Source organism: Phocoena sinus, chromosome 2 (assembly GCF_008692025.1).
Source record: "Phocoena sinus isolate mPhoSin1 chromosome 2, mPhoSin1.pri, whole genome shotgun sequence".
Classification (NCBI taxonomy): Eukaryota; Metazoa; Chordata; class Mammalia; order Artiodactyla; family Phocoenidae; genus Phocoena; species Phocoena sinus.
Genome location: NC_045764.1, coordinates 72000099 through 72018392, shown reverse-complemented (window position 1 = coordinate 72018392; position 18294 = coordinate 72000099). Strand labels below are relative to the sequence as shown.

Genomic DNA, 18294 nt, shown 5'->3' with positions numbered 1-18294 from the left:
GGTTAGGTTTCTTATTTCACAAGAAGCTCTGATCATCTACAGCTGTCAGAAATCATAGCTAACTAAATTATATGATTTACTTTTGGATTAAAAGTTTTAAGTGCAAATTTTATTTATTTTTAATTCTTGTTTTCTTTTTTTTTGACTGCGTTGCATCTTCGTTGCTGCACGAGGGCTTTCTCTAGTTGCCCTGAGTGGGGGCTGCTCTTCCTTGCAGTGCGCGGGCTTCTCACCGGGTGGCTTCTCTTTGTTGTGGAGCACGGGCTCTAGGTGCTCAGGCTCAGTAGTTGTAGCACGTGGGCTCAGTAGCTGTGGCTTGCAGGCTCAGTAGTTGTGGCGCACGGGCCCAGTTGCTCCGCGGCATGTGGGATCTTACCGGACCAGGGCTCGAACCCGTGTCCCCTGCGTTGGCAGGCGGATGCTTAACCACTGCGCCGCCAGGGAAGTCTGCAGATTTTATTTACAACTTTTTTTTTTTACAACAACCACCAAGTTTTTTAAAAATATGAGGCGTAGATATAACAATATGTTTGATGTGGTATGGAGCTAGACTTTGAGAAGTAAGGGATTTTAAAGGGCCTCAGAGAAATGGAAGGAGCCCAAAAGAGACAAAGAATGGAGACAGTTAGAAAAGAGGGTCCTGGGGGGAAAGGAGACGCCTGATGAGCGGCTGCTGTGTGCCAAGCGCTGTTGCAGGAGATGAAGATCCAAAAGTAAAAGTCAAGGTTCTGAAAAGGGTCACAGTCTGGTAAGAAATCAGATTAGTTCAGTGAAACGTAAGTGTTAAGTGTTATTAAGGAGGCGTGCGCACTGGGGGTCTAGGTGTGGCGAGAGCTCCCATGGGGACGGGGGCTAGGAAGGCTTCTCTGAGGAGGTGACACTTGATCTAAGGGGAGGCAGAGAAGGAAAAGTGTGTGTGTGGGGTGGGGAGGGAAGATGAAGAAATATCAAGAGACGAGGCAAAGAAAAAAAGGAAAAGAGGAAGGACTCGATGCGATCGGCGCTCCGGCCATCGAGCCTCGACTGCTAGAGCCTGAACGCGGTCACCGCCCCCTCCCCTCCTCCCCTCCCTTCCTCGCGCCTCTGCCGCCCGCCAGGCCTGCGCGAGCTCTGAAGCTGCGGGCTCGCCAGAGACACCATGTACCGGCTCCTGTCAGCCGTGACAAACCGGGCCGTGACCCACGGGAGCTGCGCCTGGGGCTGCGGGCGGCGCGCAGCTCACCAGCGCGCCGGGCTGCCGCCGCTCGGCCCCGGGTGGGTCGGAGGCCTCGGGCTGGGTCTGGGGCTGGCGCTCGGGGTGAAGCTGGCCGGCGGGCTGAGGGGTGCGTCCCCCGCGCCGCCCACCGCTGCCCCAGACCCCGAGACGCCGCCTCAGGCCGAGCCGCTGCCGCCGCAGGAGCAGCCCCTCGCCCAGTGGTCTCCGCAGACCCCGACGCCGCCGCACTCCAGGCGCTTTGCCAGAGCCATCGACCGCAGCCGCGACCTCCTGCACAGGATCAAGGTGCGGCGACGGGGGGCGTAGGCGGCCGGGAACCCGGCGCCCCACCCCCGGCGTCACCCCGGCATGAGGCCGTTTGGTGGTCATCTCTCGGAGCGAGCGGACGCCACCCCGGGCGGCTGGATGCCCGCGGTCGGCTTCCCAGAAAGACTTCCCGTGTCCGGACCTCCCGGCCATGGTCAGACGCTCTCGGGGGGTTGCCCAAGTCGGGGCGGAGGTCACGGCCCGCCTCGGGGACCGCCCCTTCCCCTTAGTGCTCCCAGTGGGCACACCCCTCACGGTTAACTCCAGGCCGGCCGAGCCGAGGTGGGCGGGGGCCCGAGCCGAGGTGGGCGGGGCCCGGGCCGAGGGAAGCCCCACCAGAGGAAGGCGCTGGCGGACGTGCGAGGGATTTCGGCCTGTCTTTGAACCGTTCTCTCCCCTTGGCTCTTAGGATGAGGTGGGCGCACCGGGCATTGTGGTTGGAGTCTCTGTAGATGGAAAAGAAGTCTGGTCAGAAGGTGGGCTCAGAATAGTTTTATTTATTGGCTTGTTTTGTGCCAGTCGGTGAATGAAATCTTGATGTGTTACTTGTTCGGCGTGAATCCCATGAAGTGCTGTTCAGTTTTCATAAAACTATACATACTGTAGAGAAAACTAACAAACTGAAGAATTGGACTTTCTATAAACAGCAAGATTTAAAGTGTGACTCTGATGAGTAAACTGAAGTCTTAAAGATGGTTTGTTGTATTGTTCTCAAAGTGGTGTATATAGAACGGTCTGTTAACTGCACATTTGTAGATAACCCTGATGACTAGCTAAAACGTCAGAATTAAATGTTTTTCTTTTTTAGTTCAGTCAACAATTTACTGAGTCCCCCATTCTGTAAAATGCACTGTACTAAGAACAAGGGATATACACGATTCCTTGTCCTTAATGAGCTTACAACCTACTTTATTAGTTCTTTTTGTTTTGTTTCGTTTTGTTTTTACTATGCAGAGGTGTCAGCTTTTTTTTCCAAACAAAAAGCAAGCAGCTTTGGAAGAGAGACTTCTAAGCATTTTATCATACTTTTATCAAAGCATTTTATAATTTGATTTATTTTTTCATTGCACACAAATTGGTCCAACTCATCACAGCAGGCTTTTAGGAACTCAACTTTTAGGAAATGTTGTTTCAGACATCGTTTAGAGGAAGTAGTACCTTTAGAAGTTGATAGGAGCAATAAGGTTTTGAATTTAAAGAGAAATGATTCTTCCTTCAAGTTTAAGTGTACCCCGATCAACATTTATGACAGATATTGTAATCCAAAATTATATAAAAGTCAGCTCTATAGGTGAGGGCTTGGTTTTTTTGCAGATATTTTTCAGCATGATTTACATTTACAGGTGAAAATAATTATTGTATGCCTTTTTGTTCTTTTCAGATTTCAGTTCTTTGTATGTCTCAGATTTCCACATCTTTATCCTGTAGAAGATGAAACCAAACTTAAAATATTTTCTAGAAAGAGCTTTAAATTAGTGGTACATTGTTTTTCTTCTGACTTGCAGATGAATTAAATTAATGATTAACTAGATTGGGTTTTCACATTTGTTTTTATTGGTTATTTTAAGGAATTCAGTAGAAAGTCACTCAAAAATCAAGAATAAATGTAATCTGAAGAACAATGATATTTTCTTTAAAGAATGTAGAGTAACTTATTTAAAATGTGGAATAACCAAATTGTTTAGATAAGCTAAGAAACATTAGTAACTGAATCAGAAAATTACTGTTGTGTACAGTGTACAATTTCAGTTTAGTTATAAGGTTAAATTGTTAGGCTTACTGTTGTCAGTATTGCTAAGACTCATCCCTTATATGTCGAGTTTTAATTAACTTATACAAGTGAAATACCTTTTCCTTTAGATAAACACATAGAATGTTTTAAGATAGTATTATTACAGTTTTTGAAGACTCCTTTGACTATGAAGCCTATTAATAGTGACTTTTTGCTTTTTTTCCCAAAGGTTTAGGTTATGCTGATGTTGAGAACCGTGTACCATGCAAGCCAGAGACAGTTATGAGAATTGCTAGTATCAGCAAAAGCCTCACCATGGTTGCTATTGCCAAATTGTGGGAAGCAGGGAAACTGGATCTTGATATTCCAGTACAACATTATGTTCCTGAATTCCCAGAAAAAGAATATGAAGGTGAAAAGGTAATAAATCTTACAGTTCAATTTTCTAATGACATTTAAGTGGTTTAAAAGCTTTCATAGGATTCTTTGGTTTGTTTTTAATGTTAATGGATTAAAGTTTTGTTTTATCCAGATAATAACCGAGTGGGTATTTTTCCGAAATTTGAGGCTAAAGGTGTGTACATGACACATGATTCTAGCAGCAGTTTAAAATGGAAAATATTGCTGAAACATTATTCCAGGGCTACTAACTTTTTATTACGCAGTTTAATATTGTAATTGAATTTTCATGTTTTTACAATTAGGTTTCTGTCACAACAAGATTGTTGATTTCCCACTTAAGTGGAATTCGTCATTATGAAAAGGACATGAAAAAGGTGAAAGAAGAGAAAGCTTATAAAGCCTTGAAGATGATGAAAGGGACGATGGAATCTGACCAAGAAAAAGAGTTAAAAGTAAAAGGAGGCAAAAGTAATGAAAAGAATGACTTTGCTAAAGCTAAGATAGAGCAAGATAATGAAGCCAAAGGCCGAAATTCAAAACCTTGCAAGAAAAAGAATGATTTTGAACAAGGTGAATTATATTTGAAAGAAAAATTTGAAAATTCAATTGAATCCCTAAGATTATTTAAAAATGACCCTTTGTTCTTTAAACCTGGTGAGTGTTAATTTCTTCTTTTTACAAAGTCATCATTACTGAAGTATTAATTTTCAGAAAATGCAAAATGATACCATCCTGAGTGCATTCAGTGTGGTTGATGACTATGGCATGGGTTTTGTTGTCAGATGTTTGCTTTTTTGTCTGTAGTTCTTAACAAAGCCTAGCATCCAGGCAGCTAGTTGTTTGATTTAGCTTCATTGGAGGCTACCTAGACATTTAGAGGATTCTCAGTATCAAGATATTCATGGAAAAAATTAAATATTGGAATAATTCTCCAAATAAAATCTAAACCGATGTTGGCATGATAAAGTATTGCTAATATTTTAGTATTTCATTAGTATTTAACTTAGTATTTAAATTGTTCAACTTCTTTTGTGCTTTCATTTCTTAAATTAGTATGCATCAACTAAATTCTATTTCCCAAAAAGCTGATCTATAAAAATAACTTTTTCTGTATATTTTTTGATATCATGCTTACTAAAACCACTTTATCTTTAAATTTATTGCAGGTTTATGTACTTGTATTCCATTTTCATTTTAAAACTTGTTTGTGGGAATTCCCTGGTGGTCCAGTGGTTAGGGCTCCCGTGCTTCCATGGCAGGGGGCACGGGGTTCGTCCCTGGCTGGGGAACTAAGATGCCACAGGCCACTCGGTGCAGCCAAAAAAGACAAAAAAACAAACAAAAAAACTGATAAGTATATGGATCATCATTTTATTCTTGTGTTAGAGACATGGAATAAGCAGGGCCATTGCAAAGTTGACTAAATTTGTTAATATATCATCCATGATCTTTACCTAAACGCTAAAGTAAAATATTCCAGTTTTAAAGATATGCCAATTTTCAGTGGGAAAATATTTTACATGTTTTTAAATAATAATGAAGCATTTTCTTTTTTTTCCCCCTTAAAATGATGTCTCAAGGTAGTCAGTTTTTGTATTCAACTTTTGGCTATACCCTATTGGCAGCCATAGTAGAAAGAGCGTCAGGATATAAATATTTGGACTATATGCAGAAAATATTCCATGACTTGGATATGCTGACAACTGTGCAGGAGGAAAATGAGCCAGTGATTTACAATAGAGCAAGGTAAATGAATACCTTCTGGTGTGTCTGGCTGTATCACATCTTTACACTGTTATCAATTTAAAGTCACATTTTGCTTGTCTCCATTCCAGAATCAACTTGCCACATTTTGGGAGCTTTTCTACATGTCTATTTTTCCACCTATAATGTAAGGAAAATAAAATATATTTTATTTTTCAAATACACATATATTTGAAGTACCCTAAGATCCTTAGGTGAAAGATAGCAATAATAATTTTAAGCACATGAATAATTAAACTAAAATTGCACCCATCACGGGCATCTATAATTTGCTCTTCCATCATCCCCTTTTTTATGTTTTCATTCATGCTTTATTTACCTTTTTTTAATTGTTTTTTTTTAATTTTTAAATTGTCTCATAGAAAAGTTACACAAAGTAGTACAAAGAATTTTCATATACGCTTCAACCAGATTCCCCACATGTTAATTATTTTACCACATTGCTTTATCTGTCAGTCTCTTTGTTGTTTTTTTCTCAGCCGTTTGGAAATCAGTTGCAGACATGGTGCCCCTTATACTTAAATGGTACCCATAAATACTTGAATGTGTATTTTCTAAAGATAAGGACATCCAGGAAATTAATATCAACACAAGGTTCATATCAAGTCTACAGACCTTATTCAAATTTTGCCAGTTGTCCCAATAATGTCCTTTATAACAAAAGGAAAAAAACTTGTTTTTCTGGTGCAGAGTCTAATATAAGCTCACACATTACATTTAGTCATCAAGTCTCTCAGAAGTCACATGAGTTCAATTTGTTCCATTACTGGTGATGGTAATTTTAATCACTTTGTTGAGGTGGTATATACCAGGTTTCTCCACTGTAAAAGTTTGAAAATCATTTTATTGAAATATATCAAACTAAAATTTTATCATAATTTTTACAAGTAATTTGTAAAAAAGGCATTGGAAGAGAATTTGGGGACTAAAGACGTAACATGAGTTTTACTGTTATGGTGTTTTCTTTTCCATTTTACTCTTATTATTATTTGGTTTGTTAGAAAGGTAACAACACATTTAACTGTGTTTAAATCAGCTGTTACTTTTACTTTTTACGGTTCCATTAGAGAACATGCTTTACAAATGGCTAAATGGTACTTGACTAGATGAAATGGTAGATTTTGTAGCTTTATCCTCCTATCCCCATACTAGTTTTGTTCAATTTTCTGTTGTATTTCGTTAAGTTACCATTTTTAAATTACCAGCTTATTCAAAAGGATCAAATATGCATTGCAAATCAGCCTGAAAGAAGTTTTTTTGAACCTAAAAGAAATTAGGTTAGCAGCAAGCAATGAATTTTAATTTTTAAATGGCCTGTAGTTTTTTTATTTTGGGTGGTTTTTAAAAAATATTTATTTAATTTATTTGGTTGAGCTGGGTCTTAGTTGTGGCAGGCAGCCTCCTTAGTTGCAGCTTACAGGCTCCTTACTTGCGGCTCACAGGCTCCTTAGTGTGGCATGTGAACTCTTAGTTGCATCGTGCATGTGGGATCTAGTTCCCTGACGAGGGATCGAACCCAAGCCCCCTGCATTGGCAGCATTGGAGTCTTAACCCACTGCTCCACCAGGGAAGTCCCTGTAGTTTTTTTCTTTTTTATTCTCTATTTTTTTTTCATTGAAGTGTAGTTGATTTACAGTGTTGTGCTAATTTCTGCTGTATAGCAAAGAGACTCAGTTATACACATATATACATTCCTTTTTTATATTCTTTTCCATTATGTTTTATCCCAGGAGATTATGGATACAGTCCTCTGTGCTATACAGTAGGACCTTGTTGTTTATCCATTCTAAATGTAATAGTTTGCATCAACTAACCCCAAACTCCCAGTCCATCCCTCTTCCTTCCTCACCACCCTTGGCAACCACAAGTCTGTTCTCTATGTCTGTGAGTCTGTTTCTGTTTTGTAGATAGGTTCATTTGTGCCATATTTTAGATTCCACATATAAGTGATATCATATGGTATTTTTCTCTTTCTGACTTAGTATGATAATCTCTAGTTGCATCCACATTGCTGCAAATGGCATTATTTCGTTCTTTTTTTATGGCTGAGTAGTATTTCATTGTATATATGTACCACATCTTCTTTGTTCATCTGTTGATGGACATTTAGATTGTTTCCGTGTCTTGGCTATTGTGAATAGTGCTGCTATGAACATAGGGGTGCATGTACCTTTTTGAATTACAGTTTTATCCAGGTATATGCCCAGGAGTGGGATTGCTGGGTCATATGCTAACTCTTATTTTTAGTTTTTTGAGGAACCTCCATACTGTTTTCCATAGTGGCTGCACCAACTTACATTCCCAAGCAACAGTGTAGGAGGGTTCCCTATTCTCCACACCCTCTCCAGCATTTGTTATTTGTAGACTCTGTAATGATGGAAATGGCCTGTAGTTTTCAACCACTTCAGACAGTGTTTATTATTTTTAGGTCCAACATTATATTCTACTGGAAAGCATAAGAAAAAATGACAAATACCTGAAGTTGTCAGTTGAATCTAGAAAAGATTCTCTAATAAAGATGGCATAGACGCATGACCTTATTTTGATTCAAATCTAGGCATTTGATAACAGATGCCTACACTTACATATTAGGGAGAAGCATTGAGCCTCTTTTCTCAGCTGAAAATTAAGGCTCCATGAATGTGCAGACTGCAAGGCAGCTATCATTTACTGTTTTCTTAATGAGTGATTAATTTATGATGCACAGAAATCAAAATATGGCATATGATTGAGTTAATTTCATTTTATCTCCCATTCTTTGAAAAAGGCAGTGGGTTTCTGTTTCTACTGTTAAAGGTTGCTGTCAACTCTGGGTTTTTTCTTTAGGTTTTAGTTGTGCCCAGTGGTGCTAAAGGGGTAAGTGATTCATTATAGGTAGATTAAATAGGCTGCAGAAATAAAATAGGACACTAAAAGAAGAAGGAAATATGTTACCAAGGAAAATGTTCTGTCCATTTGCTTTGTTTTTATTTTACTTGATACAATATCTGTTTGGGCCTCTAAAGCTCAACTCTGATTCTTTTTTTTATTTTTGTAGTAATTATTTCAAAAGAGCTTAGTAATTATTTCACCAGCTTTGGGGAGAAATTCAGGGAGTAAAAGAAATCTTCTCAAAGATGTGTGTTTAAAAAGAAAAACCTTGGGCTTCCCTGGTGGCGCAGTGGTTGAGAGTCCGCCTGCCGATGCAGGGGACGCGGGTTCGTGCCCCGGTCTGGGAGGATCCCGCATGCCGCGGAGCGGCTGGGCCCGTGAGCCATGGCCGCTGAGCCTGCGCGTCCGGAGCCTGTCCTCCGCAACGGGAGAGGCCACAGCGGTGAGAGGCCCGCGTAACGCATAAAAAAAAAAAAAAAAAAAAAAAAAAAAAAAAAAAGAAAAACCTTAAAGTAAAATTTAGTAAATGCATATGTTTCTGTTCATTTGTTTTATGGTACCATTGTACAAGAAATAAAATTTCCAGCAAAAGTTTGCAGCTTTGTTATCTAGTCTACTGACCCCTTGGTATAATCTTAAATATGTTTACATTATCTTGACCTAGGCTTCTTAGAGTTACTGTATCCCAAGAGTAAATATTTATCATCTTTATCATTTCTCTGTATGTATGTGTGTGTGTTTAAAATAGTGCCTCCCAGTGCCTGTCACCTGTTTAAGGTATTCCCCCAGAATCCCACTCCAAAATACTACTTACATTTCTTCGGCCAGAATTTTAGCAACAGGGCACATTCAGCTGTAAGGAATGCAGAGCAATTAGTTTTTAGCTGGGTGCACTGTTGTCCTGAATAAAACTGGGGTTTCATAAATGGAAGACTGGGAACATTGATTCTGTATATGTAAATAGATATTGATTCTGTATTTCAAGTATAGTCTGTATAGGCAAGTAAACTAAATAACTCTTTAAGCAAAGACCACAGGGGAATGGAGTGAATGTTCTTGCCACTGAAAGACACTCAGTTTGTTGATGGGGGGAACCCTTAGTCAATGCATTAGCTTATTATTAGACTCTGTTCATATTTTCTTTGTGTTTGGCACAATACTTGCAACAAAAATCTCTTTCATAGTTGGATAGGACCAAAATTAAATAAAATGAATGTTTTCTGAAGGGTTTGCTGTATTTTGACAGTACAGATATGGTCTTTACCTTTTCTTATTATCTTAATTATTATTTATTATCTTTATTTTCTAGAGTATCTTCTAAAATTAAGCATTGTTTCTTGTGAAGCTGTTTTCTATGCTTTAGCTGATGGACTCTAGTAGTAGGTTCAGTCCATGTTAATGCTAAATGTTAGAGTGGGATTGGGTGTTTATAATATGCATTTTAAATTTTGTGGTTTTTTAAACTTCTCATAGCAATAAAATACGAAGTGATGCATAAGTGTTTGTAAAGGCATTTAAGAAGCTTTTAAAAATTTATTTTGAATTTGTGAGTTTGTAGATGTATATTTCTGTGATAATATAATCTTGTGTAGAAACTAGGGATTCTTAAATAAGTGGGGAGAGGCTGTTTGTCATCTGGCATCATTCTATCAATTATTCAGTTACAAAGATGTCCCAGTAACTTAAGAACTCGTGTCTATAATTCCATTCTTTTTAGTGCAGAAATTCCTTAAGAATTTGAAATAATAAAGTTATCATTCAGCTGGACAAATTTATTTTCATGAAAAGTCATTAATTTGTCCTCTGTGAAGAGGAATCAAAAGATTAAAGGCTGAATTTACCTTTTTAAAGTTTAGAATTCTAGATTAAAGTCTAAAATTCTCCATAAATTTATATTTTAAAAGAGGAGTGACTGAGTCATCCTAATTTCCAACCTTGATGTAGGTGCTTTGAAATGCTTTATTAAAAGTTGCACAAAGCTGATTATTAACCAAAATAGATTGGTAGTTCTCTCCTACTTTAAAAACTTGGAGTTCACTCTAATAAATACATTTCTCAGTGAGAAAACATTTTTGTTATTCTGTTATGTGGCTTCTTTGAGATTTGATTGGCGGGAAATAAAAGTGTAATCAGAGTTGGGGCAGAAAGTAATGGGGACCTAAAATACAGGAGTGGCCATAGGAATGGAAGGAGGGAGAATGGTCGGACAGAAAGCTGAGGTTGAATGAGGATTTATCGTTATTGGATATGAGAGATTTGAGGGCAAGAGAGGCAAGAAAGGTTTTAATGGAGAGGAGAAATATACGAAGGTTCAGAAGAGAGTAGTTTTGGACATGTTCATTTTGAGAACTGAGGAGACCACGTATCAAATCATTGGTTCTCAGGAGAGCGTATTAAGATCCTCTGTAGACTTTTTTCTCTTTTAACCTTCAGAGCACATACCTGTGGTCACTCCTGCTTCACCCAATATTATGACTTGGACTTTTGGGGGACATATAAGAATCTTGACAGAAGAAAGAGAAGTCCTTTTTCAAATTATATATGCCCACTGTCCCTTCAAATTTACGAATTTTGAAGGGAGGGATGAGGCCCAATGCTGATTCTGATAAACAACATTGAGAAAAAAAGAAATCTGAGAATTATTAATGCTAGTAGAAAATTCGATGGTAAATTTGGAACAGAGTTTGTGGTACAGCTGCAGTTTTGTAGTTATCTCTGTAGAAGAGAAGACCTGGGACACTGGAATCACTGGTGATTGGAGGGATATGGGGAATCATAGGATTGAGAGTGAGAAGAGAGAGCACAGAGCAAAGTGGCCTGCGGGGAGTGTCAGCGAAGTGCTGGGTCGCAGTGCTACAGGGGCAGTTAGGATGAGGACCATAAAAAGGGAATTAGAAGATCTTGATAACCCGCAAGAGAGCTGACTAGTAGAGATGGGGGAACAGAAGCCAGATTTTACAGAATTGAATGAATGGAGAGGGTGAGTGCATGGAAACGGCAGGTGTGGACTGTCTTATGTAGTTTGGAAATAAATGAGAGTGAAAGGACTGGTAGCTGGAAGCTGTAACAGGGGTAAAACAAAAAAGAAAAGGTTTTTTTTCCCCTTAGGATATAGAAAACTAGAGCATTTTGTGAACTAAGGTGAAGGAGTCAAAATTCCTAGCATGGCGCAGAAAGTCCTTTGTGAGCTGTGCCCTGTCCCATATCTACTCCTCCGGCATCACCTTTTAAAGCTCTCTGCTTCAGTCAAACTGAACTATTTTGCTCCCCAGGAACAATTTCAACAAGGCTAGCTCTCACTAGTGCTCAGGATTCCTCACATCCATCTTGCTAGTCATCCCACAACCTGTTACTCAAAGCGATATTGGAATCACGTGGGAGCTTGTTAGAACTGCAGAATTTGGGGCCCTCCCCAGACGTACTGAAGCAGAATCTGTATTGTAACAAAATCTCCAGGTGATTCATACGGTGCTCTGAAATTTAAGAACTGTCTCACAAGATTATTGGACAGTTAGCCCTTTGAGAGCAGCCACGGGTGTATGGTTTTTCTTTTCTCTCCAGTTCCTTGCAAGGGGTCTCCATTAAATGCTAGCCAACAAATGATGCTTTCATGTGTTCAACATATTTAACAAGTACTTAGTGGATGGCCAGTACTGTTCTAGGTAGGGGAAGCATCAATGAACCAGGTAGATAAGATTCCTGCCTTTATGAAACTTACATTCTATGGGAAGAGACAGACAAATATGTAAACTAAGAATCTCAGATATGAGAAGAAAATAGAACAGGGTGATGGGATGTAGAGGGAGAGGATGTTAGTGGGGAGATCTATTTAAAATATATTGGTTTTAGGCCATGTTTGTTGAGTTGAAACACGAATAATAAGGAAAGCTAGTGTGCCTTATTGCAAATACAGAAAGAAGTCTGGCATGAAAAAAGTAAGGCAAGATGTTGTACGTGATGAGGTCAAATAGGTAAGCAAGGGCTAGATTATACTGAACAGTGAGTATCAGTGCCTTTAGACCCACTGCCCCTTAATTTAACAAATATGTAATAACACCTCCTTTAATATCTGAAATGAAAGAGATCATATAACCTACACTCAATACTCTAACTGAAATATAAAGAAGAAATAAAAGGAATATTTTTAATTTATAATAATATCTCAATAGGATAATGTTTACTCACAACAACACGAGAAGACATAATAAAGTCCACTGCAACTTAATACATAAAATTACTTTAAATGTGACAACAAAATGCAGACCAATACAGGTTTATTGCATTGGTGCTTCAACTCATGTCCTTGGTGGCTAACTCTGGCTGAAGTTTTGAGCAAAATAGAGTGTGATCTTCAATTTTCACAGTGGTTACATTCAAGAAAAATACATTGTAGAGTACAAAGTACTTCGTATTTACATATAAAATGGAGAGGGTTCTAGGCTCAGCTAGTTATAAACAGATTCTTTACTTACATGGGTATCTCGTAGGATAGTTGATCTCACAGGATATAGGAGAATGCACCACTGTGTGGGACTTTCCCATACACCACAGGTCATTAGGACCCTTGGGCCCCTATCCACTAAATGTCAGTAAGAGCCCTCTAATAATTGTGACAACTAAAAAAATGCCTCTTAAAAACAATAGGAAAATTTTTAAAGATTGGATGATGATGTAAATGCATTTTAAGATAAAGATGGGAGTTTCTAGCTCACTTTGGATGGCCTCAATCTTCTCAGTAAAATGACTGGGCCTGAGGTAGGGTAGAGGACTGAGGGTGGAAGAGATTGGGAATACCTATTATGAAGAGTATACCAGGGAGTACCCAGGAAAAGAATAAAAGGATTTGAGAACAGCAGTGAAGACCCTTAGCAAGAGTATGAACTTATACCAGTCAGCTTTGTTATATGAATTCCTGGAGCCTTTCTTGATAGATAAGGGGTACCTAGATTTATTTAGGATTGATGGATTGGTGTACTGTTAGTTCAAAAGAGTGCTAATGAGACCACAGCTGATATAGTTCAGCCTAGAAGAGAAAATCAGGGGAAACCACTGGGAACTAAAAGACCTGGGAAAATTGGGATGACCCAAGGGGGATGGATGAAGGTCCCATTGAGGGCAGAAAGCAGGTTCATTTGGAGAGCTGGAAGGGTTGGAAGTCATAGTCCTAGGAAGAAATGTCTGAGTTTGAGACCTTCGTGATAAAACAGTTTAAAGTGATGGTGAGATTCAGGTCTGACAGTGCTTTATGAACAACCAAGTTAGGATGAAGATGAAGGTCATTACAGGTGAGACTGTCAGCAAACTGAAAACCTAAGAACACCATTTTTTAAAAATAAATTTATTTATTTTAGGTTGCATTGGGTCTTCATTGCTACACGCGGCTTTCTCTAGTTGTGGCGAGCAAGGGCTACTTGTCGTTGCGGTGCACGGGCTTCTCATTGCGGTGGCTTCTCTTGTTGCAGAGCACGGGCTCTAGGCACGCAGGCTTCAGTAGTTGTGGCACACAGGCTCAGTAGTTGTGGCTCACGGGCTCTAGAGCGCAGGCTCAGTAGTTGTGGCGCACGGGCTTAGTTGCCCCACGGCATGTGGGATCTTCCCAGATCAGGGCTCGAACCCGTGTCCCCTGCATTGGCAGGTGGATTCTTAACCACTGTGCCACCAGGGAAGCCCTAAAACACCATTTTATTATGAAACTTGAAAGGAAGGAGGCTCATGAGCCAAGTGTCCTTTTTTTGTTTATTTTGTGATTTCATTTCATGTACCTAATGTTTATGGTACCGTCTCCTCATATTAGAATGGAAATCCCATGAGGTTATTCTCTTTTGTTTACACTTTATCCCAACATCCAAACAGTGCCTGGCACATAGTGTTCCATCAATAACTGTTGAATGATTGAATAACAGCTACCATTTATTAAGTACCTATCAGAAATATGCAAAGTGCTTTATACATTTATTTCTAACTCTGCAAAGTAGATGATTTTGTCCCCATTTTACAAATTAGGATGGAAGCAGAGAGGTAACAGACTGCCTGGATTTTAATCCAACTCTGCCTCTTAAAAACTGTGGCTTTGGACAAGTTATTTATATTCTCTGTGCCTCAGTTTCCTCATCTGTAAAACAGGAATTATATTACCTACCTCCTAACATTGTTACAAGAATAAATTAGTTCATACTTACATAGTTCTTAGAACAATGGCTGGAACATAGTAAGAACTGTATAAGTCAGGGGTCCCCAACCCCAGGGCTACGGACCGTTACTGGTTTGTGACCTATTAGAAACTGGGCCGCACAGCAGGAGGTGAGCGGCAGGCAAGCGAGTGAAGCTTCATCTCTATTTACAGCCGCTCCCCATCGCTCGCATTACTGCCTGAGCTCCGCCTCCTGTCAGATCAGCAGCGGCATTAGATTCTCATAGGAGCGCGAACCCCGCTGTGAACTGCGCATGTGAGGGATCTAGGCTGCGCGCTCCTTATGAGAATCTAATGCCTGATGATTTGAGATGGAGCTGAGGCAGTGATGCTAGCGCTGGGGAGTGGCTGCAAATACAGATTATCATTAGCAGACAGGTTTGACTACACAGGGACCATAATAAATCAACTGCTTGTAGACTCATATCAAAACCCTATCAGTGAGTGGCAAGTGAAAACACGCTCAGGGCTCCCACTGATTCTGCATTATGGTGAGTCATATAATTATTATATATTACAATGTAATAATAATAGAAATAAATTGCACAATAAATGTAATGTGCTTAAATCATCCCGAAACCATCCCCCCTCCGCCCTGGTCCGTGGAAAAATTGTCTTCCGTGAAACCGGTCCCTGGTGCCACAAAGGTTGGGGACCGCTGGTATAAGTGTTTGTTAAATCAAATAAGTATAGCCAGTAAGGGTGAGAGTTGGAATTCAAACTGAGATTTGCTAACTCCTGCTTCTTCCACTACACCAAGAAAGTACCACATCACGTCATTATACACAGTATCTCTATGTATTTTTAACCAGGAGAAATAGTCTCCTTACAAATATTAATCTTATTTCTGAACATCCCCATATATACATTTTCAGTTATAAAATTTACATGTGGCACATGATTCATTGAGCCCAGGGACTGAAAATGTCTACCAAACATTAGGTGTTTCTGCATGTGCACGGGGAAAATATCATGTGTAGTACTAATCAGTACATTTTTTACAGGTATTAGAAGTTTGATACACTTAGCATGGGCAAGCCTTGCCAATAGAAAAAACAACCCACTTTCTGTACTTTAATTACTCACTTATCTCTGTTTCATTTTCATACTGAAAATTAGTGGTTAGTTTCTGAGAAAGTATGTTCACTACAGTGAAATACAATCTGTCTCATGTATACAGTCAATAATAGACTATCAAATTTTTAATGACTATTCTTATTTCATTTTAGATTTTATGTTTACAATAAAAAGAGACGTCTTGTCAACACACCTTACGTGGATAACTCCTATAAATGGGCTGGTGGTGGATTTCTGTCTACAGTAGGTGACCTTCTGAAATTTGGGAATGCAATGCTGTATGGTTACCAAGTCGGGCTGTTTAAGAACTCAAATGAAAATCTTTTACCTGGATATCTCAAACCAGAAACAATGCTTATGATTTGGACACCAGTGCCTAACACAGAGATGTCTTGGGATAAAGAGGGTAAATATGCAATGGCATGGGGTGTTGTGGAAAAGAAGCAAACATATGGTTCTTGTAGGAAGCAACGGCATTATGCCTCACACACTGGAGGTGCAGTGGGTGCCAGTAGTGTCCTACTGGTCCTTCCTGAAGAACTGGATGCAGAAGCTATAAATAACAAGTTTCCCCCAAGAGGAACAGTTGTTTCTATCATATGTAACATGCAATCTGTTGGCCTCAACAACACTGCTTTAAAGATTGCTCTGGAATTTGATAAAGACAGATCAGACATGCCTTAACATCACAGGTGCAAAACGAGCCGTTATGATTTTGTTTTTGTTTGTTTGTTTTTTTGAAACATTAAAGTCCCCAAATACATGAGATTTTAAAGAATAAATTTGTAAAGAGTATAATTGAATGCAGAGAATTATGTACCTCTAATTGCTTAATTTTTGTAATTGTCTTTTATTGTAAGATGAATTCTTTATACTCAGGGAAGTAACTATATTTTTACTTTTTGAAAAAAGTGTTAATTCTTGAAATAAAACATTCTGATAAAAATGTACTTTTTAAATGTATAGTATAGAGAAAATCTCATTTGACAGGAACCTCATAATATTGTACTTTTAATATGACAGCAGAAACAAGATTATGAGAAATGGTATATTAGTTATCTCTTGCATCTTAAAAGAACACGTATTTATTATCCCATGGTTTCTGAGGCTCAGGAATTTAGGAGTAGATTGGCTGGGTGGGTCTGGCACCAGGGTCTGTAATGAGGTTTCGGATAAGATGTTGTAGTCTTCTAAAGACTTCTCTGGTCCTGGAGGAAATCCTTCCCAAATGGCTCATTCACTCACAGATCCTAAGACCTGTGAACTGAAGATGTTATTTGTTCCCCACATCCAACCAGACACAGGTTGGCAGCTGCTTGATTAGTACTCAAGGCTTGAGAATAATTCTTGGCTCCTGGCTGTGTTCTCAGAGCTCTTAGTTCTGCCCTCTGAGTTACTGTTTTTTTCATGAAAGGCAGTATGTGTTTGTATCTGAGTGGCTTTCTCAGCCTGCTTTCTGCTTGTACAAGTTTGAGGGTCCAGAGGGCTCTTTTGTACTCTCCTTTCAGTCTAAGTTAACAGTCTTCCTGCTAATATAATTTTTAAAAACTTTGTGAGTCCCATTGAGGTTCTTGCTAATCTCATTGAGGTTCATGCTAATAAAAAAAAGCCATACCCCCAAATCTCTTCAAAATATACCCCTCTCTAACTTAGAATTCTGCTGAGACAATTGGAAAAAACACTGTTAAGCTTCTATTAAGGCCTATTGTTTAAGTAGCTTTCGAGGCACCTTGGTTCTTTCCACAGTCATAAAGGGTTTTATAGTTATACCCTCAACTTTGTCTTTAGACTGTTTTTTTTCCTGGAAGTACCGTAAATTTTATCTTTGCTTTGAAATTGTTTCCTAATCTTAGCATGTTTTGCCATCTGGGGAGTCTGGGAACTTTCCAAACCATCAATTATTGATTCATTTTTGTTTAGTAGTCCTTCCTTTAGCTTCTCTCTCTCCTTCTTTTTAGCATAAGCAACAAGAAGAAGCCAAGAGTCAACACTGTGTCTGGAAATCTCAGCTAGATTCACCCAGTTCATTAGGCATATTTTCTACTTTCTGTGGTCTTGCAGGCAACAGTGTTGCTAAAGTTTCTGCCACTGGAGAACAATAATCCTCTTCCCTCCAATTTCCAGTAACATTTTTCCTTACTCTCCTTTAAGTCCATGCCTGCAGCCTCCTCAAAGGCCACCATACTTCTAAACAGTTTCTTCAGGGTTCCTCAGGCTTTCACTGACACTCTTTTCAAAGTCCTTTCAACTTCTGTTTACTGTTCTCTTCCAAATTCACCCCCACGTTTCAGGTGTTTGTTACAGCTGCACTCCACTTCCAGGTATCAAAGTCTGTAATGTAAAAAAAATAGGTAATTTCACATAGAATTCACAATTCACATACCTTAAAATTCAACCTTTAAAGTGTACTGTACAATTTAGTGGTTTTAGTATAATCACAAGATTGTGTACCCATTCAATTCCAGAACATCTTCACCCAAAAAAGAAATCCTATACCCATTAACATTTGCTCTGCATTCCTGTCTACTCCCGGGCCCTGGCAACCACCAATCTACTCTCTGTCTCTTTGGATTTGCCTATTATGGTTGTTTCATGTAAGTAGAATCATATAATATGTGGCCTTCTGTGTCTGGCTTCTTTTATTTAGCGTAATGAGCATTAATTATCTATTGCTGCATAACAAACTACCCCATCTCACAAATTCTCTGTTTCATAAGTTCTGGGAGCAGTTTAGCT

At 39.2% G+C, this 18294-nt stretch overlaps 1 protein-coding gene and 1 long non-coding RNA gene across 4 annotated transcripts in view; both read left to right on the top strand.

Annotated features, from left to right (window-relative positions):
* Positions 1-438: 438 nt before the first annotated feature.
* LACTB (lactamase beta) lies at positions 439-17632 on the top strand. 3 transcript variants are annotated; one of them, XR_004348675.1, is made up of 6 exons: positions 439-1501; positions 1932-1998; positions 3484-3674; positions 3959-4310; positions 5241-5402; positions 15711-15842. XR_004348675.1 is itself a non-coding variant. In XM_032624345.1 (6 exons), the coding sequence occupies exons 1-6, from the start codon at positions 1139-1141 to the stop codon at positions 16240-16242; spliced, it is 1587 nt and encodes a 528-aa protein (XP_032480236.1). In that variant the 5' UTR covers positions 442-1138; the 3' UTR covers positions 16243-17632. The 3 variants fall into 3 exon arrangements, 2 of the variants coding, with proteins under 2 accessions (XP_032480236.1, XP_032480235.1); XM_032624345.1 differs by having other exon boundaries at positions 442-1501; positions 3959-4226; positions 5237-5402; positions 15711-17632; XM_032624344.1 differs by having other exon boundaries at positions 443-1501; positions 5237-5402; positions 15711-16504.
* A 140-nt stretch (positions 17633-17772) lies between these two features.
* Positions 17773-18294, top strand: part of LOC116749312 — a 40167-nt gene continuing 39645 nt past the window's right edge. The window contains exon 1 of the long non-coding RNA XR_004348566.1: positions 17773-18152. This is a non-coding gene — a long non-coding RNA (uncharacterized LOC116749312). The remainder of the gene's footprint in view (positions 18153-18294) is intronic.